The sequence below is a fragment of the Aricia agestis genome, chromosome 11, assembly GCF_905147365.1.
Source record: "Aricia agestis chromosome 11, ilAriAges1.1, whole genome shotgun sequence".
In the NCBI taxonomy this organism is placed as follows: Eukaryota; Metazoa; Arthropoda; class Insecta; order Lepidoptera; family Lycaenidae; genus Aricia; species Aricia agestis.
Window position 1 is genome coordinate 12453532 of NC_056416.1, and position 24490 is coordinate 12478021.

The 24490-nt window shown below is 36.6% G+C and overlaps 2 protein-coding genes across 4 annotated transcripts; both read right to left on the reverse strand.

The window, feature by feature from the left end:
- Positions 1-2: 2 nt before the first annotated feature.
- LOC121731963 (tRNA pseudouridine synthase-like 1) lies at positions 3-1547 on the reverse strand. Of its 2 annotated transcripts, none has more exons than XM_042121673.1 (6): positions 1440-1547; positions 1246-1374; positions 961-1170; positions 724-819; positions 403-643; positions 3-227 (listed from the first exon to the last, which is right to left on the reverse strand). In XM_042121673.1, exons 1-6 carry the CDS (start codon positions 1487-1489, stop codon positions 3-5), a joined length of 951 nt encoding a protein of 316 aa, XP_041977607.1. In that variant the 5' UTR covers positions 1490-1547. The 2 variants fall into 2 exon arrangements, with proteins under 2 accessions (XP_041977607.1, XP_041977608.1); XM_042121674.1 differs by having other exon boundaries at positions 1453-1518.
- A 2955-nt stretch (positions 1548-4502) lies between these two features.
- Positions 4503-22602, reverse strand: LOC121731669 (TBC1 domain family member 9). 2 transcript variants are annotated; one of them, XM_042121232.1, is made up of 20 exons: positions 22427-22602; positions 22167-22333; positions 21749-21916; positions 21341-21434; positions 20958-21221; positions 20154-20418; positions 18213-18403; positions 16659-16770; positions 14259-14538; positions 13028-13221; positions 12583-12777; positions 12079-12228; positions 10672-10860; positions 10098-10277; positions 9458-9666; positions 9007-9095; positions 8382-8579; positions 8033-8142; positions 7110-7361; positions 4503-5720 (listed from the first exon to the last, which is right to left on the reverse strand). In XM_042121232.1, the coding sequence occupies exons 1-19, from the start codon at positions 22468-22470 to the stop codon at positions 7140-7142; spliced, it is 3321 nt and encodes a 1106-aa protein (XP_041977166.1). In that variant the 5' UTR covers positions 22471-22602; the 3' UTR covers positions 4503-5720; positions 7110-7139. The 2 variants fall into 2 exon arrangements, with proteins under 2 accessions (XP_041977166.1, XP_041977165.1); XM_042121231.1 differs by having other exon boundaries at positions 16659-16782.
- Positions 22603-24490: the final 1888 nt, after the last annotated feature.

Sequence of the window (24490 nt, forward strand, 5' to 3'; positions counted from 1 at the left end):
TTTCACTCGTCACAATCACTTTTCACTTCATCAAAAGTCCTGCCTTCAGTATAAACTAAATCTTCTGGATTGTACTCAACATTACAAAGGTACAATCCATCAGGTGGTCCAGTCTGAATGTGATGATGCCAAGAATGTTTGGATGGTATTTGCAGCATCAATTTTATGGATTCTGGTTCCAGCTTTCCTATAGCCACTGTGATAAGTGCACCTATCATACGCCGAATCTAAAAAAACAGATATAAATTCATTTTTATTAATATTACATACAAAATTATGAAAAAATTTCAATTCTATTGCAATGCTGTTGCCAAAAAAATCTCTTCATAAAAACAAATAGAAAAATATTCTAAACATAGGTACTAATAATTGAAAATATCTTAATGTGACCGAAGCTTTTACCTGATTGTGAACAAAACCTCTTCCTTTAATTTCAATGTCCCAGTGGTCAAAATAACTTTCTCTATTTTGAGAATAGCTTGTAACACAAGGCGTCCCAGGTTTGATGTTGAATTCAAAAATGTCTCTTCTGTTACTTTTTGTTTCCTTCAATTTGTCAAATTTCTTGAATGTTGTAAAATCATGATAGCCTACAAAGTACTTGGAGGCTTCTTTGAACAGCGCAATATCAAAGTTAGAAGCCCTATAATATAAATAACAATCAATTTTTAAATATTTCTTTAATTACCTAAAAATGTAACATCATAGTAGAGACTTCCTTACCTAATAAAATGACACCGTTTCCATTCTTCTATAGGTATTAATCGGATAATAGATTCTCTTTCATTCAATTTTATACTTGGTTTAATCACAGCTAGCCTATAATTTAGGATTTCATTAACTTTAATTGGTTTACTACAGAACAGACTATGCTTAGCTTAGTACGCAAAATTATTTTTAATGTTAGGCTTCTTATAATAACAGCAAGTAAAAGTAATGAAGAATTAACAAAAATTTTACCTGTAAAGGTATGTCCTGCGTATTGCATTGTATCTGGCACTAAATGTATCATTCACACGTATACAATTCTTTACGAATATACTTATATCATTTTTCATGAAATGTTTGTTCATATTATATGTGATAAATTGTCCATCGTAAACTGTGTCTGTTTTTCTTACTATATCAAAATGAGCACTTGCATTCAATGCATGAACGCCTCCATCTGTCCTATTAAAATAATAATCAGTAATTAGTTCTTTATAGTAACGCAAAATATTGGAATCTCTGAGAGGACTTACTTACCGGCTAGACAAAGTGAGGTTAGGATAGTTTTTAGGTCGCAGCTTCAGTAAAGCTGATTCCATAGATCCTTGGATACTTTCAGTGTCAGGGTAGTTTCTGGCTTCTTTTAACCATATCTTCTCCGAAGACCTGTTAAATCACATGCATAAAGTTTAGTGGTTCGAAACGCGATTAATCTTTAAAGTCTTACTGACCTAAATTTTGTACCTATATAAGAAAAAAATGTTAAATATCTAGCGTTCATTTCTATATTTTGTGGTAAATAAAATAATAAAGATATTTTTATTACAAAAAAATTAAAATTTCAAAAGTAAATATAAATGCTTCTAGTTTCTTCTTCTTTTTTTAATTTGACAATTGACATAATATGTTGTCACTGTCAAATTGAAGCTTATTTTTTTAAGAATGCTAAGCGCATTGAGGTACTATCATTGAGTTACTATGTACTGGAGAGAGCCATAAATCGGTGTATAAGCGTCAAAAGCGTGTAATCTTATGTCCTACTTACTAGGACATAACAAAGGAGTCGGTCTGCATATTTCATGTAATAAAAGTTATTAATAAAGGTTTTTAGTGAACAATAAAACTCACAATATTCATTTGCATGATGTGTATGCAAACATTTGAATGAGCCATCTGCTACTTCAACTTACTTAAACCTATGATAAAAAAATATTTATGCAGTTTTAGTAGAAAAAAATGTCTGATTAGGATTATTTGGAATAGAGTATCGAATTCAATAAATATTTCATTCAAATTGTGATATTTTTAAAAACCATTTATGATATGCTCTAGTTCTACCATTTTCCATAGTGCGCCGTGTGAAAGGGACCCATAGAAACACAAGGATAATTAGTATGCAGCGGCGCCGCCGCGGTGGCGGTGCCGCTGCCGCTGCGGCGCGTGTGTAAACACGCTTAATAGCAATACAATATTATCACAATAGACATAACGACCAGTAGTTCGACTGCAAAGAAACGGACAGGTTTCAATATCTGTCAAATTCGTCGGGTTTCACTAGGATTATGAACGGAATGTGCCTCGCGCTGGCTGATATAATTTATTTTTAAATATTTAAAATAAAGATTTCTAAATTGGATTCTGACAATTTTAATCGCATGTGCCAAAGCCCAAAACACAAACAACAATACGACCAAAAAGGAACACGTCCAGCGAATATGTCATAGTTTTAAATTCGTAGGTAACAAGTTAACAACCCTAGCGACGATTTTCGTCATAATACGTCAAATTTAAAAATTTCAACATCAGTTCTAAGTCGGCATACTCTATAATTATGTCTACTCTGATATTATGATGCACAATTTTATGCTATTAGCTATAACTTGTCTGTCAAGTAACTTTTTTTGCGTATCAGACAAAAACTAAACATCTGACACTGTTAATTAACATTTTTAATTGATCAAAAAACTAATTAAAAAACCGTCTCAAGTATTAATTTTCAGTTTTTATTGAAGAAACACTTTATAACATCATAGTAATAGTATAAAAACAATGGTATAAACATAATGACAAGTGTTACAGAGTCTAAGCGGGCCCATAGACGATCAATTTTATTGTGCAATATCACGTATTGCTTTTGTCCGATATTATTGACCTTCTAGGATTGATATTGAACGCGTGATTTCAATCTTATTTTCAAATAAAATTTTCAATGATATTGCACATTACGTTGATCGTCTAGGCCCCTAGGGGCCCACTAAGTACAGGATATTGATTAGCCACAAACACTCAATAATATTGACACAGTCTCGAAGCTCTGACTATTGCATGGTTTTTGTATAGGTTAGTTAGACAATAGAGTATACTGTATAGACAATGTGAAACGATAAGTGAATCAACATAGTGCAATGACTCAAATATATTATATAACACTTTAAATTGCGTGTATTTAAGCTGAGTATGAATTATACTATTTACTAAAGTAAAAGCCAAATGTTTATTTCATAGTAGTGGAAGTACAGTTGGTTACCTCGTCTATAAATAAACATAATAAAATATATCAGATTCAAATGTTATTAGCGTTAAGCATACGACATTTTAGAATGGAATGGCATACTACATTTAATATTAGCAACCAATAGCAACGGTGTTGGGAATGCACAAATGAAACGTGACTGCCGAATAAAATTACTATCGCCTAGCGCAAATCTAAAAAAGAGTGGACAGAACTAAGGGTCTATACAGACGGACCGTATTTCAACTGCAATCCAACTGCAAATTGCAGTTTAAGTGCAGTTTGAATGCAGTTGACACGACTGCAAAAGAACTGCAAACCAAACAGTTCACACGACTGCACGCCGACTGCAACTGAACGGCAATCCGACTGTGCGTTTGGTTTGCAGTTCTATTGCAGTTGTATTGCAGTCGTGTCAACTGCATTCAAACTGCACTTGAACTGCAATTTGCAGTTGGATTGCAGTTGAAATGCGGTCCGTCTGTGTAGACCCTAAGGAGTACCTTGACTTCAAAGAAACATGTTTCACAATTTCATTTTCAACATGTTTCACAATGCTGAGTAATGGCGCTCACTAATCGCGAGCATTCACGTGTAATGTAACATTTTAGATTCGACTTTGAGCATTACATTACAACACCGATGAGCATTCACGTGTAATGTAACGTTACAGAGTCGAGCATTACATCAGTGAGAGAAGAGAGCCGAGCATTACAATGCGCACCTTGTAATGATACAAAACCGAGCACTTTACAGTTTACACCTCTAGTACACCGACGCCGCAAACTGCGAAACAGCGGCGAACCGACTGTCTTATCCGCCACACGACAATGGCGTATATAGCATCTCGCTCTATTCCTGTTTCAGCGTCGGTGTACTAGAGGCGTCAACGCATTAGTACGGCGCACGATGGCCGATATGACATACTACGTCAAACGTATAAATTTCGAGATTTCTTCTGTGTCGGCCTACTCGTTAGTTCTGTTAACTCTGCCTGCTAAGTACTCACATGCGGTTTTGCTCGATAGTTTTACTCCAAATCGAGTAATAATTACTGTGTGGACCGCAAAACTGACAGCTCAAAGGCTCGCATCGAGCCGCTCGTAGGCTCGCATCGAGCCGGCACGATGGAATTAAATATATCGATTTAAAATAAAACTATGGAGCAATGCTGGATGTGTGGGCGAAATCACGAGCTTTTATGCTAAGTATTCACATACGGTTTTGCTCGACGTTATTGCTGGATCGAGCAAAACCGTATGTGAATGCTTAGCATAAAAGATCGTATCCCAGTTCTTAGCAGCGTTTTTACCTGATAATATTTATAAATATTGTCTTAAATATTTTTCTATATCATTTTACGTTTACTGCTCGAATACATTGATAACAAACACGTAAGCATATAAAAATAATTTACTTATTGCTTGACATTTTCTATATAATATTATGTACAAGTGTATATTATAAGCAGCTAAAATATGAATTCTTTGCGACAACTGCGACCAGCTACAAGCACCAACATTTACGTACACAATACACATGTTATATGTATCTAATACCATACTATCTTCGTTATATAAAACTATTACTTATTGGGTTACATTAGATAACTTTAATATTAATCATATTTGTAAGTATGAGGCTATGTGTCTATAATATTATAAATATAACTTATTCTGAATTTTATTTGTACTCGTTATAAATAGTGAGAAGAGCATCAGCTAACTTAGCATGACTGGTGTAGAAATGTGAAATAATATAAACATTTTCAAGATGTTATGGATAAAATGACATACTTATTACAAATTACAATAATTATATAGTAACGTGACAGTCAAAAGTTATGTTATTCTGGGCACATCAATTCATATTCCTTGCACATATTTTGCACATGCGAATAATTTCCTAGCAAAAAAAATGAACTTCACTACTGCGTCCAAGAATGATGAAATTCTCTGAGCAAGTATTTTCATGCTCAGAGCTAGCCTTGAAAATCGCTTAAAACAGGTACATACATATGCATAAGTATCATGTGGTTAGTTATGTATAACAGTATGCGTTAACTATATATCATAACTTTTTCATTTTGAATATTTTTATCAGACAAGCAGGAAAGGTAACATATTTTCTTAACTCTAATATGGCCATTTATTTTTCGCCAGTAACTCTAGTAAATAATTTTTGGAATGTTGTAACATTGGAAGCTTATAATCCCTCATTTTTAAAAATATTCACTAAATACGTCATACTCTAATTGATTTGTCTATTCCCACGTAGCAGACAAAAATAGAAACTTACTGTCTACTGTCAATATTTTAAATAATGAGGGGGCTAAAGTGAACCTTAATGCAAGCTAATAAAGTACAAATCTGGTTTACACCAGCTATAACTAAAGATATACATCATTTAATTACAATAACTAAATTCTATATTATAATATCCATTGCTATTGTTTTATTGTGTTGTATAATTACATCCCATTTCTTAATTCGTTGATTCTGAAATAAAATACCATAAATTACTAAAAAGCTCTGCAATAAAATAAATGTTAACATTAAATTAACGTTAATTGTTTACTAGAACTTACAACTCGTTTGTGCGCGGAAACCGTAAATTTTTTCAGGATAAAAACTTAAGGGTGTCACAGACAGAGCAGGTAATGTATATTAACGTACATTACATCCCGGGATGTATAGCTTTACATTATATTAATGTATCACACACACAACAGGTAATGGAATGTATCTTTCCCTACATTTCAATGCTAAACGCCGCGGTTGTCGCACATTTCAGCTGCTAAAGTGTTATACAGGCTGTTCTTATTTTTAATGTTGTAATAATATGGCCTTTCGAGTTACTTGCTATTAGATTTACTAGATAGTTTATCAGAAGATGATTCGGATTGTAATTTTGATGCGCGCATTGTTACATATTGTGTCAAAAACAAAACGATGTGGATTGAAGATATTTCATTGAAAATATAGGCTCTAGGAAACAGACTGCCTGCAGTTCCTGCTATGCCAAGGTGGCACGTGGCAACACTGTGTGTATCTGTCTATCATACACATATAATATAATCACAGAAATTTTTGAACATCCTATGAAAAGAAGAGATGTATAGTAATATACAGAAATATATTGAGATGCTACGAATAATAAAAACTAGATGTATTTAGATGTATCAAAATATAAATATATATTTTCATATAGCTCTGTATCTTAAGATACGAAGATGTAAAAATATACATTATAGCTGTTGTGTATGATCTCCTGACGATTTCTACAGAAAGATGTATCGAGATGTATCGTGCTATAATATACATCTTTACATTACCTGCTCTGTCTGTGACACCGATTTAACGGAGAAATTTAAAGGAGAGAGCTCTTCACTCCTAAACCACTGGACCGATGCAATGTTCCCCTGTCATCACCGAAATTTATAATAATAAAGGTAACTTCAAGACACGGCCGCGCGCGGCTCACGACAGTCGTAGGCCGCGCGCGGCTGCGATCGATCGCGATGCACCGAATTGTACCTTAAGCATTAGTGTAGATCATAAAGTTAATATACCTAGCGGAATAGAGCAACAATCTCGAGCTGTCAAACGAAACCAAAATTGGTTTCACCTGTGTAAAAATATTATGTGTACGTATACACTTACACAAGCATGATTGAACATGATTTCTATGAGATTAAATTGTCAACGTGCGGCAGGTGCCGACTGGACGTCAAAAAAAAGAGTGCTGCTGTCATGTATCATACATGACAGCAGCACTCTTTTTACCACGCAGTGTTACTGATAGTGACATCTCTCTTGCTCAGGCCTTTGTTTCTCTATTCCGGTATATTAACTTTATGGTGTAGATTATTTTCTTAAAATGCCATACCTTTTCATCAGTCAAAATCTTTAGCCATTAGCTAGGAAACCGAATGCAGTCGATCCCTCTGCCGCAGCGCTTCCAAGTCAGACTTCAACGACACTTTCTTGTTGAAAAACTCCTCTAGTTTTTCCTCAGCTAGCATTGTCGCTAGGAACTGTTCGAGGGTAATCGACCAATAGTCCTCTGTGCTCTCGTCGTCTCGAGAGGGCGAGGCCCGACTGCGAAAATCGGGCTCAGTGGTGTTCCCGTTCGGATCCAGCTGCAAGCATAAGAATAGCATGGTAAGATTACAGAGTGATACAATAAAAAAAAGGCAAAAAATACTAAGCTAATCATTATTAATAAGTGCAATAATAATTGTTGTATGTCTCCCGGAATATCCATACTTCCATACTTAATATTATAAATGCGAAAGTGTGTATGTCTGTCTGTCTGTTACCTCTTCACGCCCAAACCACAGAACCGATTATGCTGGTATGGAGATACCTTGAGTCCCGGGAAAGAACATAGGAAACAAGAACATACTTTGTAGTTTGTATCCCGGAAAAATGTACGGTTCCCGCGCGAGTAATAGGTAAAGTATTTTATTTAGTAGGCGATACGTTAAAGTGAAACGTCTGTTTGTGGAATGTCTATTCATACTCTTCCTTTTAGCTTTGCCGTAACTGAGTTAAAATGAGTTGGATTGTAATTTTAATATTGTGTCAAAAACAAAACGATGTGGATTGAAGATATTTGATTGAAAATATAGGCTCTGGGGAACAGACTGCCTGCAGTTCCTGCTGTGCTAAGGTGGCACGTGGCGTGGTGAATGAGTTAAAAGTGCTTGCATTAACAGAAGAAACTGTAGAAATAGGTTTCTCATATCACTCAGCAATCGCCGGTTATAGTTAACATCGTATTGTGTGACATATGTAACATTACACACACCTCAGGTAAACCAGGTTGTGCTGCAGCAGCTAAATACAAGCTGTCCTGTGATATTTCCCGGCCCAGATTTGGCCGGTGGTTTAGCTCGCCCAGCTGCAGAAGTAACGTACCTGAAAACATTTGAGGATTATAAACACCAGGACATTCTGAACAATTTGTTTCGTAGTATACACTTTGGTTACTTGATTACTCTAACTTATCTACACTTAGGTTTCGTATTTGGCTCCGTCAAACATATGCATTAATAAATTCCAATAATTATAGAACAAACACAGGACTCCTCACTGGACATGGAAAACATAATATTTTGACTTATGTCATACATTAATTAAAACAAAATGGCTCATACCGGCTCTAGCGACCGCCTCGTACAGCTCAGTGGAGTGCTGCGTAAGGTCGTGTAACGTCGACAGCAGCTTCAGGAAGTGGTCGCGGGGCAGGGGCGGAGCGCGAGGCGGGGCCCCCGCGCCCGGCGTCAGGGGCGTACTCGCGGTGCCTATTCCGGCGAGCGCGCACGCCCGCACTTGTTCCGCTAGCCGCCAACCTTCTAGAATTCATTTATCATTTTTATTATGAAACGAGCTTCTCGCGGCCTCTCCACGTTTAGCTCATGATGGATAAATGGTCAATACAATTTACGAACGTGTAAAATATTCGTTTGTGATAAGTGATAACTGATAGCCCAAGCATCATAGCAATTATGGCTATTCATCATGGATTGGTCCATTGGTCCAACGCTACTTTTCAGTAATCTCTTATATTACTAACTTTACCATCAATACATTATATTATTTTTTAACCCATCGATCGTGGAATAACGAGACACAATAGCTTTTCTATTGTTATCGCGGCCGGATGCGGCCTCTTAGGTCTTCATGAATTAATGCCTGAAATCATCTCGGGCTTTATTAATTCAATAGTCTCTCAACTCTGAACCTACAAATAGTATTCATCAAGGTCAAAGTAGAACTTACCGCCTTGGCTAGAGCTGTCCATAGACTTATCCATGTCACCAACATCGCTGATGGACCGCTGCATGGCTTCAGGCGTAGTCGGCTCAATGCTACAAGAAATGTGTCTTTATTTTATCTGGTTTCCGTTTTGTAAATTATCCCTTAGTACTAAAAATATTTACTTAATACAACGTTTTGTCCCCATGTGATAAATTAGAAAAGTATCGTTTTATCCTTATCTGTCAACAGATAGGGGCAAAACGTTGTATGGCTTATTATACGACGTTTGCCTGTTCATCCGTGTTAAAATACGCGAGGCAGAATTCCAAAAACACAAGTAAAATTCCAAAAACACAAGTAAAATGTTCGCGCGTGCGCACAGTACAGGGCCAGTAGACGCACATTAGCGCCCCGCAGATAAAACATATTGCTGTCTCGTTTCCACACGCAATAATATTATTTTAGAATTTACCTGTCTAGATAGGACAGTGCATCTGTGGCCAGCTCCTCGCCAGTCGCAGTGTACGCTGGCGGTAGTAAGTCTAGCGCGGTGAGCAACGGCGGCGCGTGCGCACAGTACAACGCCCGTAGACGCGCGTTTGCGTCACCACGCGCGGACACGCCCAGCGCTGCGGACAGCCCGCGCGCGCTGACTAGACCGTCGTCGTCGTGGTCCATTAGCTATAATGTGGTAAAAGGTGAGCAGGCTTGTGTAGATTAATTATTATTATTATAAACGAAGATAGATTCAGTTTTACTTTTGAACTTACGCCTCAGTGATGGTCGTAAAGTCGTATATTATTTTACGAACAGCTGGCTGCCACTATAGCAAATCTTTTTGTTGACAATAATTTGGAAAAAGTATCTACTATAAAGAGCGCCCTCGATATCATAAACGTCGTATACAGTGACCTGCTGCGCCTGTCTCTTTTACTCGTGCACGAAAATGTTGTTATCCCGCTCTTGTCGTACAACTGTGGGAACGCCATAACAATATTTTAAGTGCGAGTGTAAGAGACAAGGGTCACTGTAAGAATTAGTATGAGCTTTGACGACGTGACGACCTGATTGTGGTATGCTTATTGCTTCGCGATCATATTATTATAACCAACCTTGAACATCCTAGCGGTGATCGCTTCAGCACAATCACCCTTGGCCCAGGGCGACAGAGCAGTGAATAGCGTCTTGAACTGAGCGTAGTCCAGTCTGTACGCCTCGTAAGGCGCCTCCAAACGCTCGCACGGTACCCGCTTAGCCCAGAACAGCTCCTCGCGAATTGCACTTAGTAGCTCCTGAAATTGAAAATAAAATACCTATTTATTTCTTATTTAAAATTGGCACAGTACAATACTCTTTAGTAAAGATAAACTTGTTTGGCTTTCAGGATTCTTGGCGTATGAAAGTCGATCAGGAATTTATTGCTATGTGGCAGATTGATCAGCGCTCAGTTCTAAATCGCGCTATGATGATAAGATCAAAGTATTTTAAGCCAGAGATATAAACCACTGAAATGACTAGAGCTTACTATTGAAAAATTCTTACTCAAAGAAATAGGCAAACGTCGATATAGAAAAATGTTATAACAGCTGCAATGGTAATAAGATTTATTCACTTGCGGAAATAACCATTCCCCATCAGTCGACCAATCCACAATCATTAAACATTAAACTTATTTACTCAAAATACCTGCAACTCATCCGGTTCCAACAGTTTATCTTGCTGTAGAGCCCTCAACGTGTTCTTCTCGAGACTGTCTTCTAGCTGTCTCACAACGCGCAGTCTGTACTTCAGTCGCAGATGCTCTATACTCTCGCTGCTGACCGTACTACCGAAAGATCGGTAGGACTGGTACACTAGATCTTGAATTTTGATCGTCTGTAACAATTAAGCGTCGCAAAATTGTTGTAGACGAAAACAAGACATGAAAGTGTATAAAAAATGCGTCATTTTACTTAACCTAGGGCACAAGTTTTGTCATTACAAAACACACGTGCGATTTTATCCAACTATGAAGAAGCCAAAAAGGGTGCCGATTTTATAAGTCTACGTATAGTATACTAGATGTCCCGCGCGGCTTCGCCCGCGTAAATTAGGAATTTTACGGAAACCGTACATTTTCCCATAAAAAATAGCTCCTATGTCCCTACTCACTTCACTTGGTCTACTCTTATTTTATTTTTCCACATTTTCTGAGTTTCTTCGGTCGTATTAGTCTTAGCCTATAGTCTTACTCGATAAATGAGCTATCTTACACTGAAATAAGTTTTTAAATCGGACCTGTAGTTCCTGAGATTAACGCGTTCAAGCAAACATACTCTTCAGGTTTATAATATTAGGTAGGTATAATTTTTTTTTAATTATCGCTTGACAAACTCGAGTCTGGATCTAAAAGACTATGAAAAGTACCAATAACATGGTATAATATGGTAGTGATGACGATGATGATGTTGATGATGAATGTAATTTGCATAGTAGCATATGCTTTCCGTTCTTAAAACAACGCCGAAACTCCCAAACTTGTATCTATAAAGAATCAGGAGTTCTCTCAGCACCTTCCGAACCACGGTACCAGGTATACCTCGGTGCAAAATCTTACTTGTTGATAGCATAACATGTTTCCCTATAAATTTTGAGGAGTTCCCTCGATTACTTATGGATCCTTCATCAAATCACCACTTTTGTGAATATAATACCAAATTGGGATGATACCCTATATACCAAAAGAAAAATTTTAAAAATCGGATAATAAACGGCGGAGTAATCGTTAAACATAAGAAGACGAACATAACACCTCACCCATTTTGAAAGTCGGTTAAAATTATAGCCTATGTGTTATTCTGATGTATAAGCTATATTATTGAAAAGTTTCATTAAAATCCGTTCAGTAGTTTTTGCGTGAAAGAGTAACAAACATCCATACATCCACACATCCATACATCTATACATCCAAACAAACTTTCGCCTTTATAATATTAGTGGGATTATGTGTAGTAAGACACCGAAGCTACTGATCCGACTTTCGGAAGTAGAGTGTTACATGTATACTATGTGATTTTTGAAATAGTCATTTTTAACATTTAGTTTATTGCATACCTTTTCAGCGGTCCTCGGTTCTGTAGACAGAGCCATGGCCTCCTCATTGTATATACCTTCCAGATATTCGCTCAACACCTGCATTGCTTGACCGTCTTCCGCACATTTTAGCAGTTTTTCCCTGTTTATATCTAGGATTGTCAATGTCACCTGTAAAACATTATTTTACTTGTAAAAATGACACAAAAATTTAGGCACACCATATTTATTATTGTAGAATTTAATTAAAACGCCATGAGGATTATGCCATGAGGAGAAATGATACGAATGCAAATCTTTTTTTTTATAAAATAAGGGGGCAAACGAGCAAACGGGTTACCTGATGGAAACCAACTATCGTCGCCTATGGACACTTGCAACATTAAAAGCAGCTCATAATATTGCGTTACGCAGTCAGTTATAATATTGCATTTGCAGTCCATAATATTGCGTAGATACATTTAAATGTATCTTTAGAGGAAACGCAATATTAGCAGGCTTTAAACGTTAAAAAATATAACTAACCTGGAAGATAACCTTAGCGCCATCATAGAAGAAACAGTCCATGACATTGACAGCACATTCATAGGGCATCACGCTCACAAACAGTGTGAGGAACCAGGATAGCGATATCATTCTCATCATGCCAAGTTCGTCGAGTTTTGCGTGCAACTCCGGTAGGTGGAGCTTTGTCAGTTCGTCAAGCACGCCTTGGTCCACCTGAGAAGAAAAAAGATAGTTGTCAATGTTATTGTCTATGCCCTATGGTCTACGGACGGGCGAAAAAAACGCAAAACTTATAATATTATGTCAGATTTTTTCACGAGTCTGTCTAAATTGTATTAAAATATATCGCTTTCGATAAATAAATAAAATGTTAATAGACTTATAAGGTTACTTGCAAATTGTAATACAAAAGGACATACTGTTACTTATTGGAATATCAAGGTTGATAAAAAGTATGACTTACTAATGCTCCAACCACCCTGGTATTATAATAGTCCGGGAGTAGAGTTTCACATATAGTCGCCAGCAACCAAAACGCCTGCTCCTCGGGACAGTAAATTAGCAGCACAGATGCTACAATGTTCATTGCTTGACAGTAACCAATGGTAGGATTCTTCAGTGCGTACGCGCAGAGCACACGACGTAATGCCGAAATACCTACAAAAACATTTATCTTACAGTAAAAGCACTTCAGAAGCGTTACGTAACATAATAATATAGAAACAATAATGAATAATGTATTACAGTGATCAAATTGGACCCATCAAATGCGTATGACAATGAGCTTCATTTCCAGATGAAGAGAAAAAAAGCGATTGCATCTAGTTTTTAATCCAATTTATTTCACCTTTAGGCTTTAGCAAAACATTCAATGAGAGGGTATAATTACCGAATACTTTTATTTATCTTAGTCACGTACACGTATTATACCTTTAACCAGGCCTGCCCCACTCGCGCGTTTAGGTATCGAACTGTAAGTACCCCTTTAAAGGGGCAGATCACAAGGGACTCACAAGCGAGCGGTGACGCGCGCGCAAGATTTTTTCGTCGCATATATCTACGTACTGATTTAACCGCTGTGACATAATCGTTATTAATCTGATAAATATGAACAATTGAAAAAAGTCAAAGAAATATTTAAAGTAATTTAAGATTTTAAAATACAAAAGATAAAAAATACACAAATATAGCAAATAAACCAATTTGTTACAAACAAACCGCATACTACACATAAATAAACACAAGTTACTATGTTTAAGTTGTAAAAAATTCCTGACCAGCCCCTACACTATAATCGAATATAAAACTATTATAAAATATACGTTGGGTTACTAAAATTTGATTATTAGGTACTATAAAAAGTTTGCTATTAGTAATAGTAATTAAAAGAAGATTATTTTATTTTCTAAAAGGTGCCAATCTTGATTTCGTCAGAAAGGGTACCTCTTACGCGATAGAAAGAGAGCGGACATGTAGGTGAATATAATTGTAGGCACCTAGCACTGCGCGGTCGGAATTTGAACTTTATAGTATCGCAGCCAGCATGAGTTGTTATTTTTTTAAACGGGTTTCACGAGTGGGAATTCTGTTGGTACTACTAATATATATTTTGTGCTTCAACAGAAAAATACTTTTGGCCATCCCATAATATAATCTCAAAATAAAGTATAAACATAAACGAATAACAAACTTACCGACATCATTTTGAAAAGCCGGATGTTCTGGCAGCGATCTATGGAGGTCCCTCTCTATTTCGTCGTTGGCGGTATTCTTCGAGGATAGGGCTTCGTTGACTAGCTTCTCGTATAGCCCTTTATTCTGGGTCTTCTGTAGTATGGACCCTGAGAACACGCTCCACAGTTCCCCGCGCAGGGACTCTGGTATACCGCTCACGACTAGCTCGCTTCCTTCCACCGTTCTGTACATGCTGACACCGCGGCCTACTTCTGACATGTGGTCCTCCCATTGCTTTACCTATACAAGGGTTAAATATTCTTCTTGTAAAGGATCAAGTCTAAAGCCGTTATAATATAATATATCTCTATAATAATGCAAGTGTTAAGTATTGTTCTTGTAAAGGATCAACACTAAAGTCATTATAATATCTATCGTGTCTATAGCTTACGATTGGACGGTCGATGGTCATTTCCATTAACCTATTTGGATATAAAAGTTTGTAGAGAAAATATCCACATCCGGGAATAGAACCTTCTCTTTCATGGAAGTCCGCTACTAAATAGAGATACATTGTCTATTGTGTTGCGAACGCTTTATCCATTTTACGAAAGAGAGCTTCTAAGCGGTATGGTCGAAAGACTATAAGCCTGCGCCGTTGGCCGAAAAAAGATGCTTATCTATGGGCTATGGCCTACGGTATGGGGTTTTTTCAGTATTTAAGCAAGAACAAAGGAGCTAAAGGCGCGTTTTCAAATAAACTTACATACACAAACATGATCTACTTTAATAATATTCGCTAATAGTTATAAGTAACCTTCGACTTCATATTTCCTTCCTTTTCTAATTAAAATCTATAATATTAATGCTAAAGTGGTGGCATAATCTAGATTGTAAATATTATTAAACGATGACAAGGTTAGGATCTACGAATATAGGTTAGGATAATAAATTATAACCCTAAAGGTGTGTCCAGAATAGATGTGGCATAATCTATATATTAATACGTGAGAGAAAAACTTTGTAACCCTTTTTACGAATAATGAGGAAACGTAGGTGCATGAAATTTCGCACAGTTATAGTTTACTAGCGGCCCGCCCCGGCTTCGCACGGGTGGTCATTGATTTTAAATAATTTATTTTGATAAGAATTAATGCCATGAGTAAAATAAAGGCATTTAAATGTAGTCCAAAAACATTTCAAGATTTTTTAATAAAAAAATGGTTATTGTGCCTCACTCAACATAGATAGGTATAGTGTGTCGCGGACTTTTTTGTAGATATTTAAAAGATCTACAATTACTTAGAACATTTTATGGTTCTATCTTTTATAGTTTAGGCAGCGTACGCGAAAAAAGTAACATTTCTGGTTGATTTTTACACCTTGCGTCCGAAAATCCCCAATATCTTACGGAACCCTATTTTTTTCCAAAATAAAATTTAGCCTATGTTCAGCAGAATTAATGTAGGATTCCAGTTATGGTAAAAGAATATTTCAAATCGGTCCAGTAGTTTCGGAGCCTATTCAAGACAAACAAACAATCAAATCTTTCCTCTTTATAATAGTAGTGTAGATATGGTGAAGGAGTGCATCGAGCTAATATTATTTTGAAATTATGCTTTTATCATATATATTTTTAACAAATAAAACGTTACACACACTACAACACTACTACTATGAAAAATGACAGATTTTTGAGTGAATAGTCTATACATACGAATTATACTCTTTTATTTATGGTTGAAGTCTGTTGACAACAAGTTGACAAATTGAAAATGGATTATTGTTAATTAGACAATGCTTGAACGGCCAGTCTAAGATCAGCTGAGTCCCAGAGACAAGAATTGAAAAAACTATGATGAAGTCAATATTTTTTACAAAATATAGGTAGTAGTCCTAATGTCGTTGCAAGTAAGGTCGAATTTCGACCATTGGGCGATCTCTAGTTATTATAAAAACGGCCGCACTAAGCGAAATGTAATAATTAATAATTAACATTAAATTAATAAAGACTAAAAATATGTCTTATGTGTTACGCGCTATATCTTTGAACGCGGCGATCGAATCAAGATATTCCGTAAAGAAAAACCTAACACCCCCCACTCTTCGTTGCGGTGTTTGTGTGCGTGCGACTAGACGTATGCGAATTATCATTGCATAAGTTGATAAAAAATGCTATGCAATAGCTTTACCAAGGCAGTCCCCGAGTGTCATATTTTTTATACTAAAGTTAAGTAATCATTAAAATCCTTGAATTTGAATGCAGTTCAAAGGCAACGCACCTACAACCCTTCTAAATAAATGTTGCGAGTGTGGGCGACGGTAGTTGCTTTCCATCAGGTGACCGGTTTGCACGTTTGCCCCCTTATTTAAAAAAAAACAGTTATAAAGCAAGTAGCGGGTAGCATGTGAAACTCCACCTTCTTCTCTTGTATCTGCTTGATGCTGGACGTCTGGTAGGTCCGGAAGAGCGTCATGAGCGGCGGCTGCGGCGTCCAGTCGCTGTCGGTCGCCGGTCCCGACGTCTTGTCCCTGTAAACGTAACTGTTTGTAACCGTTAGCGCGGCAATACACATAGCCCGGAAGCACCGATGATGCGTGAAGCTAGACGCAGGTTATGGTTTGATGTGAGCGAAGTTAGGCGCAGGTTGTGACGTTTTGATGTTAATGAACTTAGGCGCAGGTTATGTGGATTCCACAATGTTTTGACGTAACTCGTAAGTGAAGTTATATCCTAAGATCCGACCGTAAAATTCTGCATGAATCGTTTTTTTTTTTATCAAATATATTTTAAAATAATCTTTAGAACGTATAGAATGGATTAATGTTGGGTTGCCTTGTTAAAAGTAGTCGCAAGTACCTCTAATTGAGCAAAATGAAAGCCCGTAATACAAACTTGCGTGTATTCAATAGAAAAGTGAGAGAATTAAGAAGGAATGACATTGAGGAATGACAGGACAATACACATAAAAATAAAAACGCCTGTTAAATATAAATAGCAATCTTGCGAGTTCTCGACGTCCTCAAATAATGCCAGGCATAATAATTGTAGGCCTGAACATTTGTCATATACAAAAGTGATGGCAACCCCAGTTTGCGGCTATCGTGCAACTGGCAACCATGGATATTCATGTACAAAATGCATAAAACTTTAATTTGGTATCAAAATTATTAAAAAAATCGATGCTTCAATTTTGATGAAGAACTATCTATCTGTTTACGGGCTGGCAACCCTAGGTTGCGGCCGACTTAGAGCTGGCAACCATTTATACCTTATTTTCTCACGTCATTTTCTTTCAAATGATGTAAAATTTACTGAAAAATTATATGCAAATTATACATTTATCTCATGAACATTCAACTTAATTAGAGGTACTTGCGGCTACTTTTGACACGGCAACCCAACATAAATCCATTCTATACGTTCTAAAGATTATTTTAAAATATATTTGATCGAAAAAAACGATTCCTGCAGGAATTTATACGGTCGGATCAAATACTATTAGGCGAAGGTTACGTTCGTAATGCACTTGGGTTATTATGATTTTGTTTGTATATTTGAATTGCTATTAATTTCAGTTTTGTTAGTTTTCTGTTTTGTAAGCAGCAGCACCCTCATGAAGTAGCGACTTTTACCAACTGTAAATTAAAATGGGATTATTAATTTCCTTATAAGAATGAATGCTAAGCGCATAAATAATATTAGAGTTGTCAATTGTAGACATGTTCATGCAGACAGCGGGTTTATATCAGTTCATAGGTTGATTCCCTCATGTAAATGGTGGAAAAGTAAGAAAAAAAACGGCTAGCAAATAATAACAATTCATTCATCAAAATTACAAAAAAAATTTAGATTACGCCCTTTCAAAAATGCCCATTAGAAAGGACATAAGATAATTCTTATCAGGAAAGAAGTTGAAGCGCGATAAACGAGCAACGATCTTGGAGGAAACATCGACAATATAAATCCTCACCTGGGTATCTTAGCCAGCAGCTCTGATATCTTGTGTACGAGGAACTGTCTGTCGGATATCTTGCCGAAGAGGAAGCTGGCGTGGTGGGCCGTGGTCACGAGGATGCTGCCGCAGTCGCCGCTGCTGCCGTCGGCTTGCTCCACCTGGTGCACGTCGCGCAGCGGGATGGTGAGACGGACTAGGTTGTGGACCTGAATAGGGGAGTGGAGTTAAGTTGACATATAATGCTGGGTTCTCACAGCGCATAAAATCACGAGCCGCGCCGCGCCGTGCCGATTTGTGCGAGCGAGCACGAGCCAATAGGCGAGTCCGCGCTAGCCGTTCTCACGGCGCGTAATATAAGATATTACGCGTCGTGAGAAGCCAGCATTAGGCTGGTCTTATACACACGTTTTCTGCATTCGATCTCCGAATTCGTTTTGCGTATTCGGAAATTCGAATACGCAAAACAAATTCGGAATCAGTAGAAAATACTTTAACTGGCGCAAACGTTCGCTTTTTTCCCAACGGAATGCCGCACGTACGATTCAAGTGCAAGCCGATGCGTTCGCAAGTAAAAAAACGAACGCCTGCATAGTCTTAATAACGCGAGATCTGTACAACCGTCAATCACAAAAGCATTTTTTTTGCACAACAGAAATGAAAAATTGTCATGTACTGTATGTGCAGCTACTAAAAAAAGACGCATTTAAATATAGGTTTAATCACAGTCTATTTCAACCACAAGTGTTATCAAACAACAACAAATTAATGTCTGTTTAATCAGCAACATATTATGTATTTTACATAGTAATACTTTATACTAGACCAGCTTATGAATAAAAAAGCGATAAGTTTTATTACTCATCTATACTTTCTATACTTACATGTCCTGACTGACTGACTGACTGATTCATCATCGCTGAGCAAAAACTGTAAAAGTTACAGCCACGAAATTTGTTGAGTAGAGTTGTTTTATTAAGTAGACACCCACTAAGGAAGGAATTTTGAAAATTTTACCCCGAAGGGGGTGAAATATGGGTTGAAAGTTTTAATGAAAGTCCGCCACTTCTTGAGTTAGAAACATGAAACTTTATTTTTGGGTTACTGATTAAAAATGAATGGATACGTATTTAAGCGTTTTTAGAAATTCTACCCCCAAAGGGATGAAATTGGGGTTGAAAGTTTAAATGAAACTCCGTTATTTCTTGAGTTAGAAACATGAAATTTTATGTTTGGGTTACTGATTAAATATGATTGGATACGTATTTAAGCGTTTCTGAAAATTCTACCCCCAAGGGGGTGAAAAAAAAATGAAAGTTTATTTTTGGACTGCTGATTAAAAATGAATGGATAGGTATTTAAGCGTGTTTAGGAATTCTACCCCCAAGGGGGTGAAATTGGGGTAGAAAGTTTCAATGAAAGTCCGTCATTTCTTGAGTTAGAAACATGAAAGTTTATTGACGTTTGCGTTTGACGTTTGCTTAAATAGGGTCCGTTTTTACCCTTTGTATAAGGAACCACAAAAACAAAAAGGAGAAAACTATCCATCTTTGTTATTATACTATGTTAACGCGGATGAAGTCGCGGGCAACAGCTAGTCAATACATAATTATTTTATTGTGAAAGGAATAATAAACATTTGACCTTCATTGAAGTTGAAACATTATGTAAATAAGATGTTTTTCCTGTCGCAAAAATGTTTCAAGTAACATATAAAGCTATCTATATTTTCCTTTGTAATTGAATTTTGTGTTAAGGTTTAAGGAACCGGAAAATCAAATCACACTATGATTGTCCTGTAGGTAAAATGTACTGTACATTTAAATAAAAGACAAAAAAGGTCACATATTTTACAAGGTCTTCTTCTTAATAATTATTGACAATGTGATGTAACTTATGGGAAAATAAATAGCATAAAACTCTTTTTAGGACTGTGACAAAATATAGTAAACCACTTACCCTACTATCAAAACAGAGAAAATTTTGTGACAGGTAAAGTCTTCCCCAATTATGTTTTTTATTGTATGGGGTCCAAAGAGTACACTCCTCTGATCCATCTAGTTTCTCATTCTGTGGCAGACGGAATCTCAAGGTGTAGAGATTGGACTGTTTCCGGGCATCCAAATCACGTTTGAGAAAAGACGGTTTCTTAGGCACATTCTTACTGAGTTTTGTTAGTAACTCTTTATCAGAGTTAAATTGTCCCGTTTTGTCATCAATCAACCTAAAAAAAATACAGAAAATAAAAATTGAGATATAAAAATCTTCTAGTATACAATTTTCATATTAAAAAAGCCTCCATGCATAAAGAATTATATTCATATTGTGATAATATAGTGCAAAACATAGTATGTTGCACAAATTATAATAATAATAATATCTATGGACGCTTCACACCACGTCAGTCTGGCCCCGTGCTAAGTACCTAAAGGAGTTGTGTTACAGGTACCAGACAACATAAATATATTTAATACTTTTATACTATACATATATTTAAGATTTTTATTATATCATTACACATATTTAGTAAATACATCCAGACCCGGGAACACTTTTTGTTCCGTCGGCGGGATTTGAACCCGCGACCCCCGGCTTGAGCTACCAACGCGCTCACCACTGAGCCACAGAGGTCGTCAATTATTAAGATAAACATTATACCACTACTATACCTATTTTTTTTTCATACCTTAAAATTTTGCAAGAAAATAACAATTTTTGAACTAACAACACTTTTTGTGATAATAATAAAAAAAACAAACTTACTGTTTCATAGCAATGTTAGCCAGTTGCTGCATTAATGCATAAGTCTCCTTCTTCTTAAGTAACATGGAAAAGTAATGTTCCCCATCTCTTGTCACAACCCGGATTGAGTCGGGGAAGACTAAGCTATTGGTTTTTCCGAGCTCAGTTACATCAGCCCATCTTATCTTTATTGCTGTTTTGCGTCCAAATATATATGAGTAAAAGCACAAGTAATTTACTGTAAGATACATCCATCCTTGACGAGGCATTTTGCCCTTCCAATAACTAAAAAAATACATTTAGAATTTAATTTGAATGTTGATTTTTCAGCGAAGGAATAGCATTATTTCTTAACTCTCTATCTTATAAGATGGAGAGTTTTGTCTGATGTACTCACTACTCACCTACAAGAATAATAGCAGACAAGTTTTTCATCTTTTGGCAATGATGGGAATCTCTCATGAAATATGCAGTTGTTGTAAGTGACAGATTCTTCATCTAAAACAACAATTAGATAATGATTTCTTAGGTTTACGTTCATCTAAAACAACAATTAGATAATGATTTCTTAGGTTTACGAGAGTATCACTCCCGTAAACCTAAGAAATCATGATCACGACCATGGCCGCTCTGCCACAAAATCCGTAAGTGTTTGAACCTTGTAATATAACAACAATTAGAATTTAGCATCATTATCTACTTAATAATTGGAAGCCCAGCAGTAGGACACAAATGGCAAGTAATAATAATAATAATGATGCCTATAATATATAAATCATAAAAATTATACTAGAAATAAAATGTTAACCTACCTTCAGTAAGGTTTTCTTCTTCAGTAGCTATTATAGAGTTAATTTTACAGCACACAAAGTCTGTTCTCTCGTCATCACTGTCAAAGGAGTGGAGGGTAGCACAAACATTGTCCAAGAGCCATTGCCAATCCTGCTTTATTTCCTGCTCAGTAAGAGCTTCAGATATAACTAAAAGAAATATTGTAACAAAAACTGTAAATAGTATAAAAGCCTTATTTAAAATGAAAATAAATATTGAAAATAAATAGTATTTTTGTAAAGATTTTATGTATCACATCATGTGATTACATATGCGAAATGAAATTCGCAGGAACTACGTTTTTTTGCTCAAAGAAGCAGTCATATTAATGGAATCTTTTGATACAAACAAACCTTCCACCTCATAATTTTATATTTTTAGAATTATAGATAAACTTACCATAGTATATTTCGGAATTAGGGGTTTGGTGGAGTATTCTAAAAGGCGCTGGCTTACTATCCAAGACACTATCTAATGTGCCCACTAGAAGAGAAGAAAGTCCTTTAGACTTGCCATGTCCCTTCCTTCGTTGAAGCACAAAATAAAGTGAAGTCTCATCAGTGTCCCTGCAATATTTTTATTTCATTACATGGATTTAGTAAATAAACAACGCATATTTGTCGACGACTGATAAACGAATAACAATTTTATTGTTTTACCAAAAAGGAGTCTTCAAATACTCTTCTCGAGGCTTGACCCACATTCTGAACACTTTAAAACTCAAATTGTGATACCTATTAACATTTTCAATGAATAATGGTCAGTTAAATGTTGTAAAATTCAGCAAAAACTACAAAATAAACACGACACTCGCAAGAAAAATTGAAGATGTGTTTTTTTTTCACTTTCCATTTTTGACAAGATGACAGATGACGCCACAGACTATTAAGAAGAAAGAAAGAAAGGTATGAAGTCACCCAAAGGCCAAAAACCTTTTGTATTAACATTTAACTACCGTATTAGGTTTGTATTATATCTTGTATCCTTACGTTAATTTTGCTATTTATCGAGACAGATCTTCTTTATAGTTAATTTGTGGATTCTACCTAGTAAAGTTGTTATTCCATTTGACTAAATTTAGAAGTTCTAATTAGAATCCTAAAAAGAAGACTAATTAGAAGCTTCTTATTCCACTTATCCTAATTCAGTAACTTAATCAGTTGTGACGACGCGGCGATTTTGGCCAAACGTCTTCTTAATGGCTCCAGTTCTGTAAAAGCAACAAAAAATTGGTCTTCTCTTAGGCTTGTCTGTTGGCTCAATGAAAATCAAAATAAATAAAAGGCGATAAATATGGTTGAAAGAATTTTTGCTCCACGAAATTCATAGGCAACGTTATCGAATACCAGAAAAAATATCGATATGTACCGTTATTTTCATAATGGTAGCCAGATAACGGTTTTTTTACCGATATCTAGTAACATAACGAAAAAATATCGTTATAAAAATATCGGTAAATATAACAATATTTTCTGGTATAGGTATCCAACGTTGCCAGCTCGACGCTGGCTTTCGAGGTTAGGTCATATTACGCTGTTCTCTGGTGTTTTCAAGGCATCATAAGGCTGTGGTGAGTGGAGGACGAATATTTCATCATTATAAAACTATATACAGGGTGCAATTAAACCTTCCTGCCAAAATTTTTTTCAGGGCTTAGGGATTATTAGGAGAGTCCATTTAACAATTGGGTGTTATTTTTTAAATTACAAAAATGGGGGGGGGGGGGGGGGGGCGTGCGGGCGACGCGTGTAGTGTTTAACCGTGTAGACCGAGTCTTTCTGGGCTTAAAACCCTTGTTATCACACTTTATATAAATGTTCAAGAAAAGAAAAGATCACCTTCAAGAAAAGAGCGTATACCCTCTTAAAAGGCCGGCAAAGCACCTGCAGCTCTTCTGATGCTGCGAGTGTCCATGGGCGACGGTAGTTGCTTACCATCAGGTGACCCGTTTGCTCGTTTGCCCCCTTATTTAATAAAAAAAAAAAGTTATTATCATATAGTCTATAGATTACTAGAATTCTAAGTTTATATATTTTGTAGACTCTACTTAAAATATCAACACATTTAAAAAAGGAAGCACAAAATTATATGATAGCATTTACAAAATATGTAGGTAACACGGATAATATTTTAAGGAGCGTAGCCCGTCGGATCAGATGCGCTTTGCACACGACGAGGCGGGGCGGACCGGTCAATTTCGCTGCGAACGTGCTATCGTCGAAAGGGAATCCTATAATATGTATTACCAATGCATACCAAGGGCAAAAAGACCGCGCCGCAGGTCCCCGGCGGCGGGCTCTGGCGGCGCGGCATGTCACACAAACCAGTTTACATGCAGTAATGCAGACGGCGCGGCGGCGCGGGGTGGCAGCTAGCTCTATTCTCTCTATCTTCACTAGAACGAACGTCCTGAATTGACTGCATCCACCCGTCATGTGCTTTGTGTAACTACGCGGCGAGGGCAGCTGCAGACATCAACGGGCAGACGCGGTCTTTATTCCTTCGTGGACAAAAAGCCCGCACCACCCCATCGTCTGCAAAACAACAGAGTCCGCCCGGCAGCCAGCGCACGGCGCACGTGCTGGCAATACAATAATTGACTATACAAACTATAAATTAGTAATATTTGAACAAATATACTGAGCACTGAACTACTGATCATGTCATTCTCATTAGACGTCATTTTTCCTATAATATATACCTACTGGTCATCAGACACATCT

Excerpts from the sequence above, each read along its gene's own strand:
- LOC121731963 (XM_042121673.1), bottom strand. The coding sequence starts at position 1,489 with ATGAACGCTAGATATTTAACATTTTTTTCTTATATAGGTACAAAATTT. Across the intron at positions 1,375-1,439 it reads TATATAGGTACAAAATTTAG|GTCTTCGGAGAAGATATGGT; the intron begins GTCAGTAAGACT and ends GTGATTTAACAG. Across the intron at positions 1,171-1,245 it reads AACCTCACTTTGTCTAGCCG|GACAGATGGAGGCGTTCATG; the intron begins GTAAGTAAGTCC and ends TTATTTTAATAG.
- LOC121731669 (XM_042121231.1), bottom strand. The coding sequence starts at position 22,470 with ATGTGGGTCAAGCCTCGAGAAGAGTATTTGAAGACTCCTTTTTG. Across the intron at positions 21,917-22,166 it reads TAATTCCGAAATATACTATG|TTATATCTGAAGCTCTTACT; the intron begins GTAAGTTTATCT and ends TATTTCTTTTAG. Across the intron at positions 10,861-12,078 it reads AACCGAGGACCGCTGAAAAG|ACGATCAAAATTCAAGATCT; the intron begins GTATGCAATAAA and ends TAATTGTTACAG.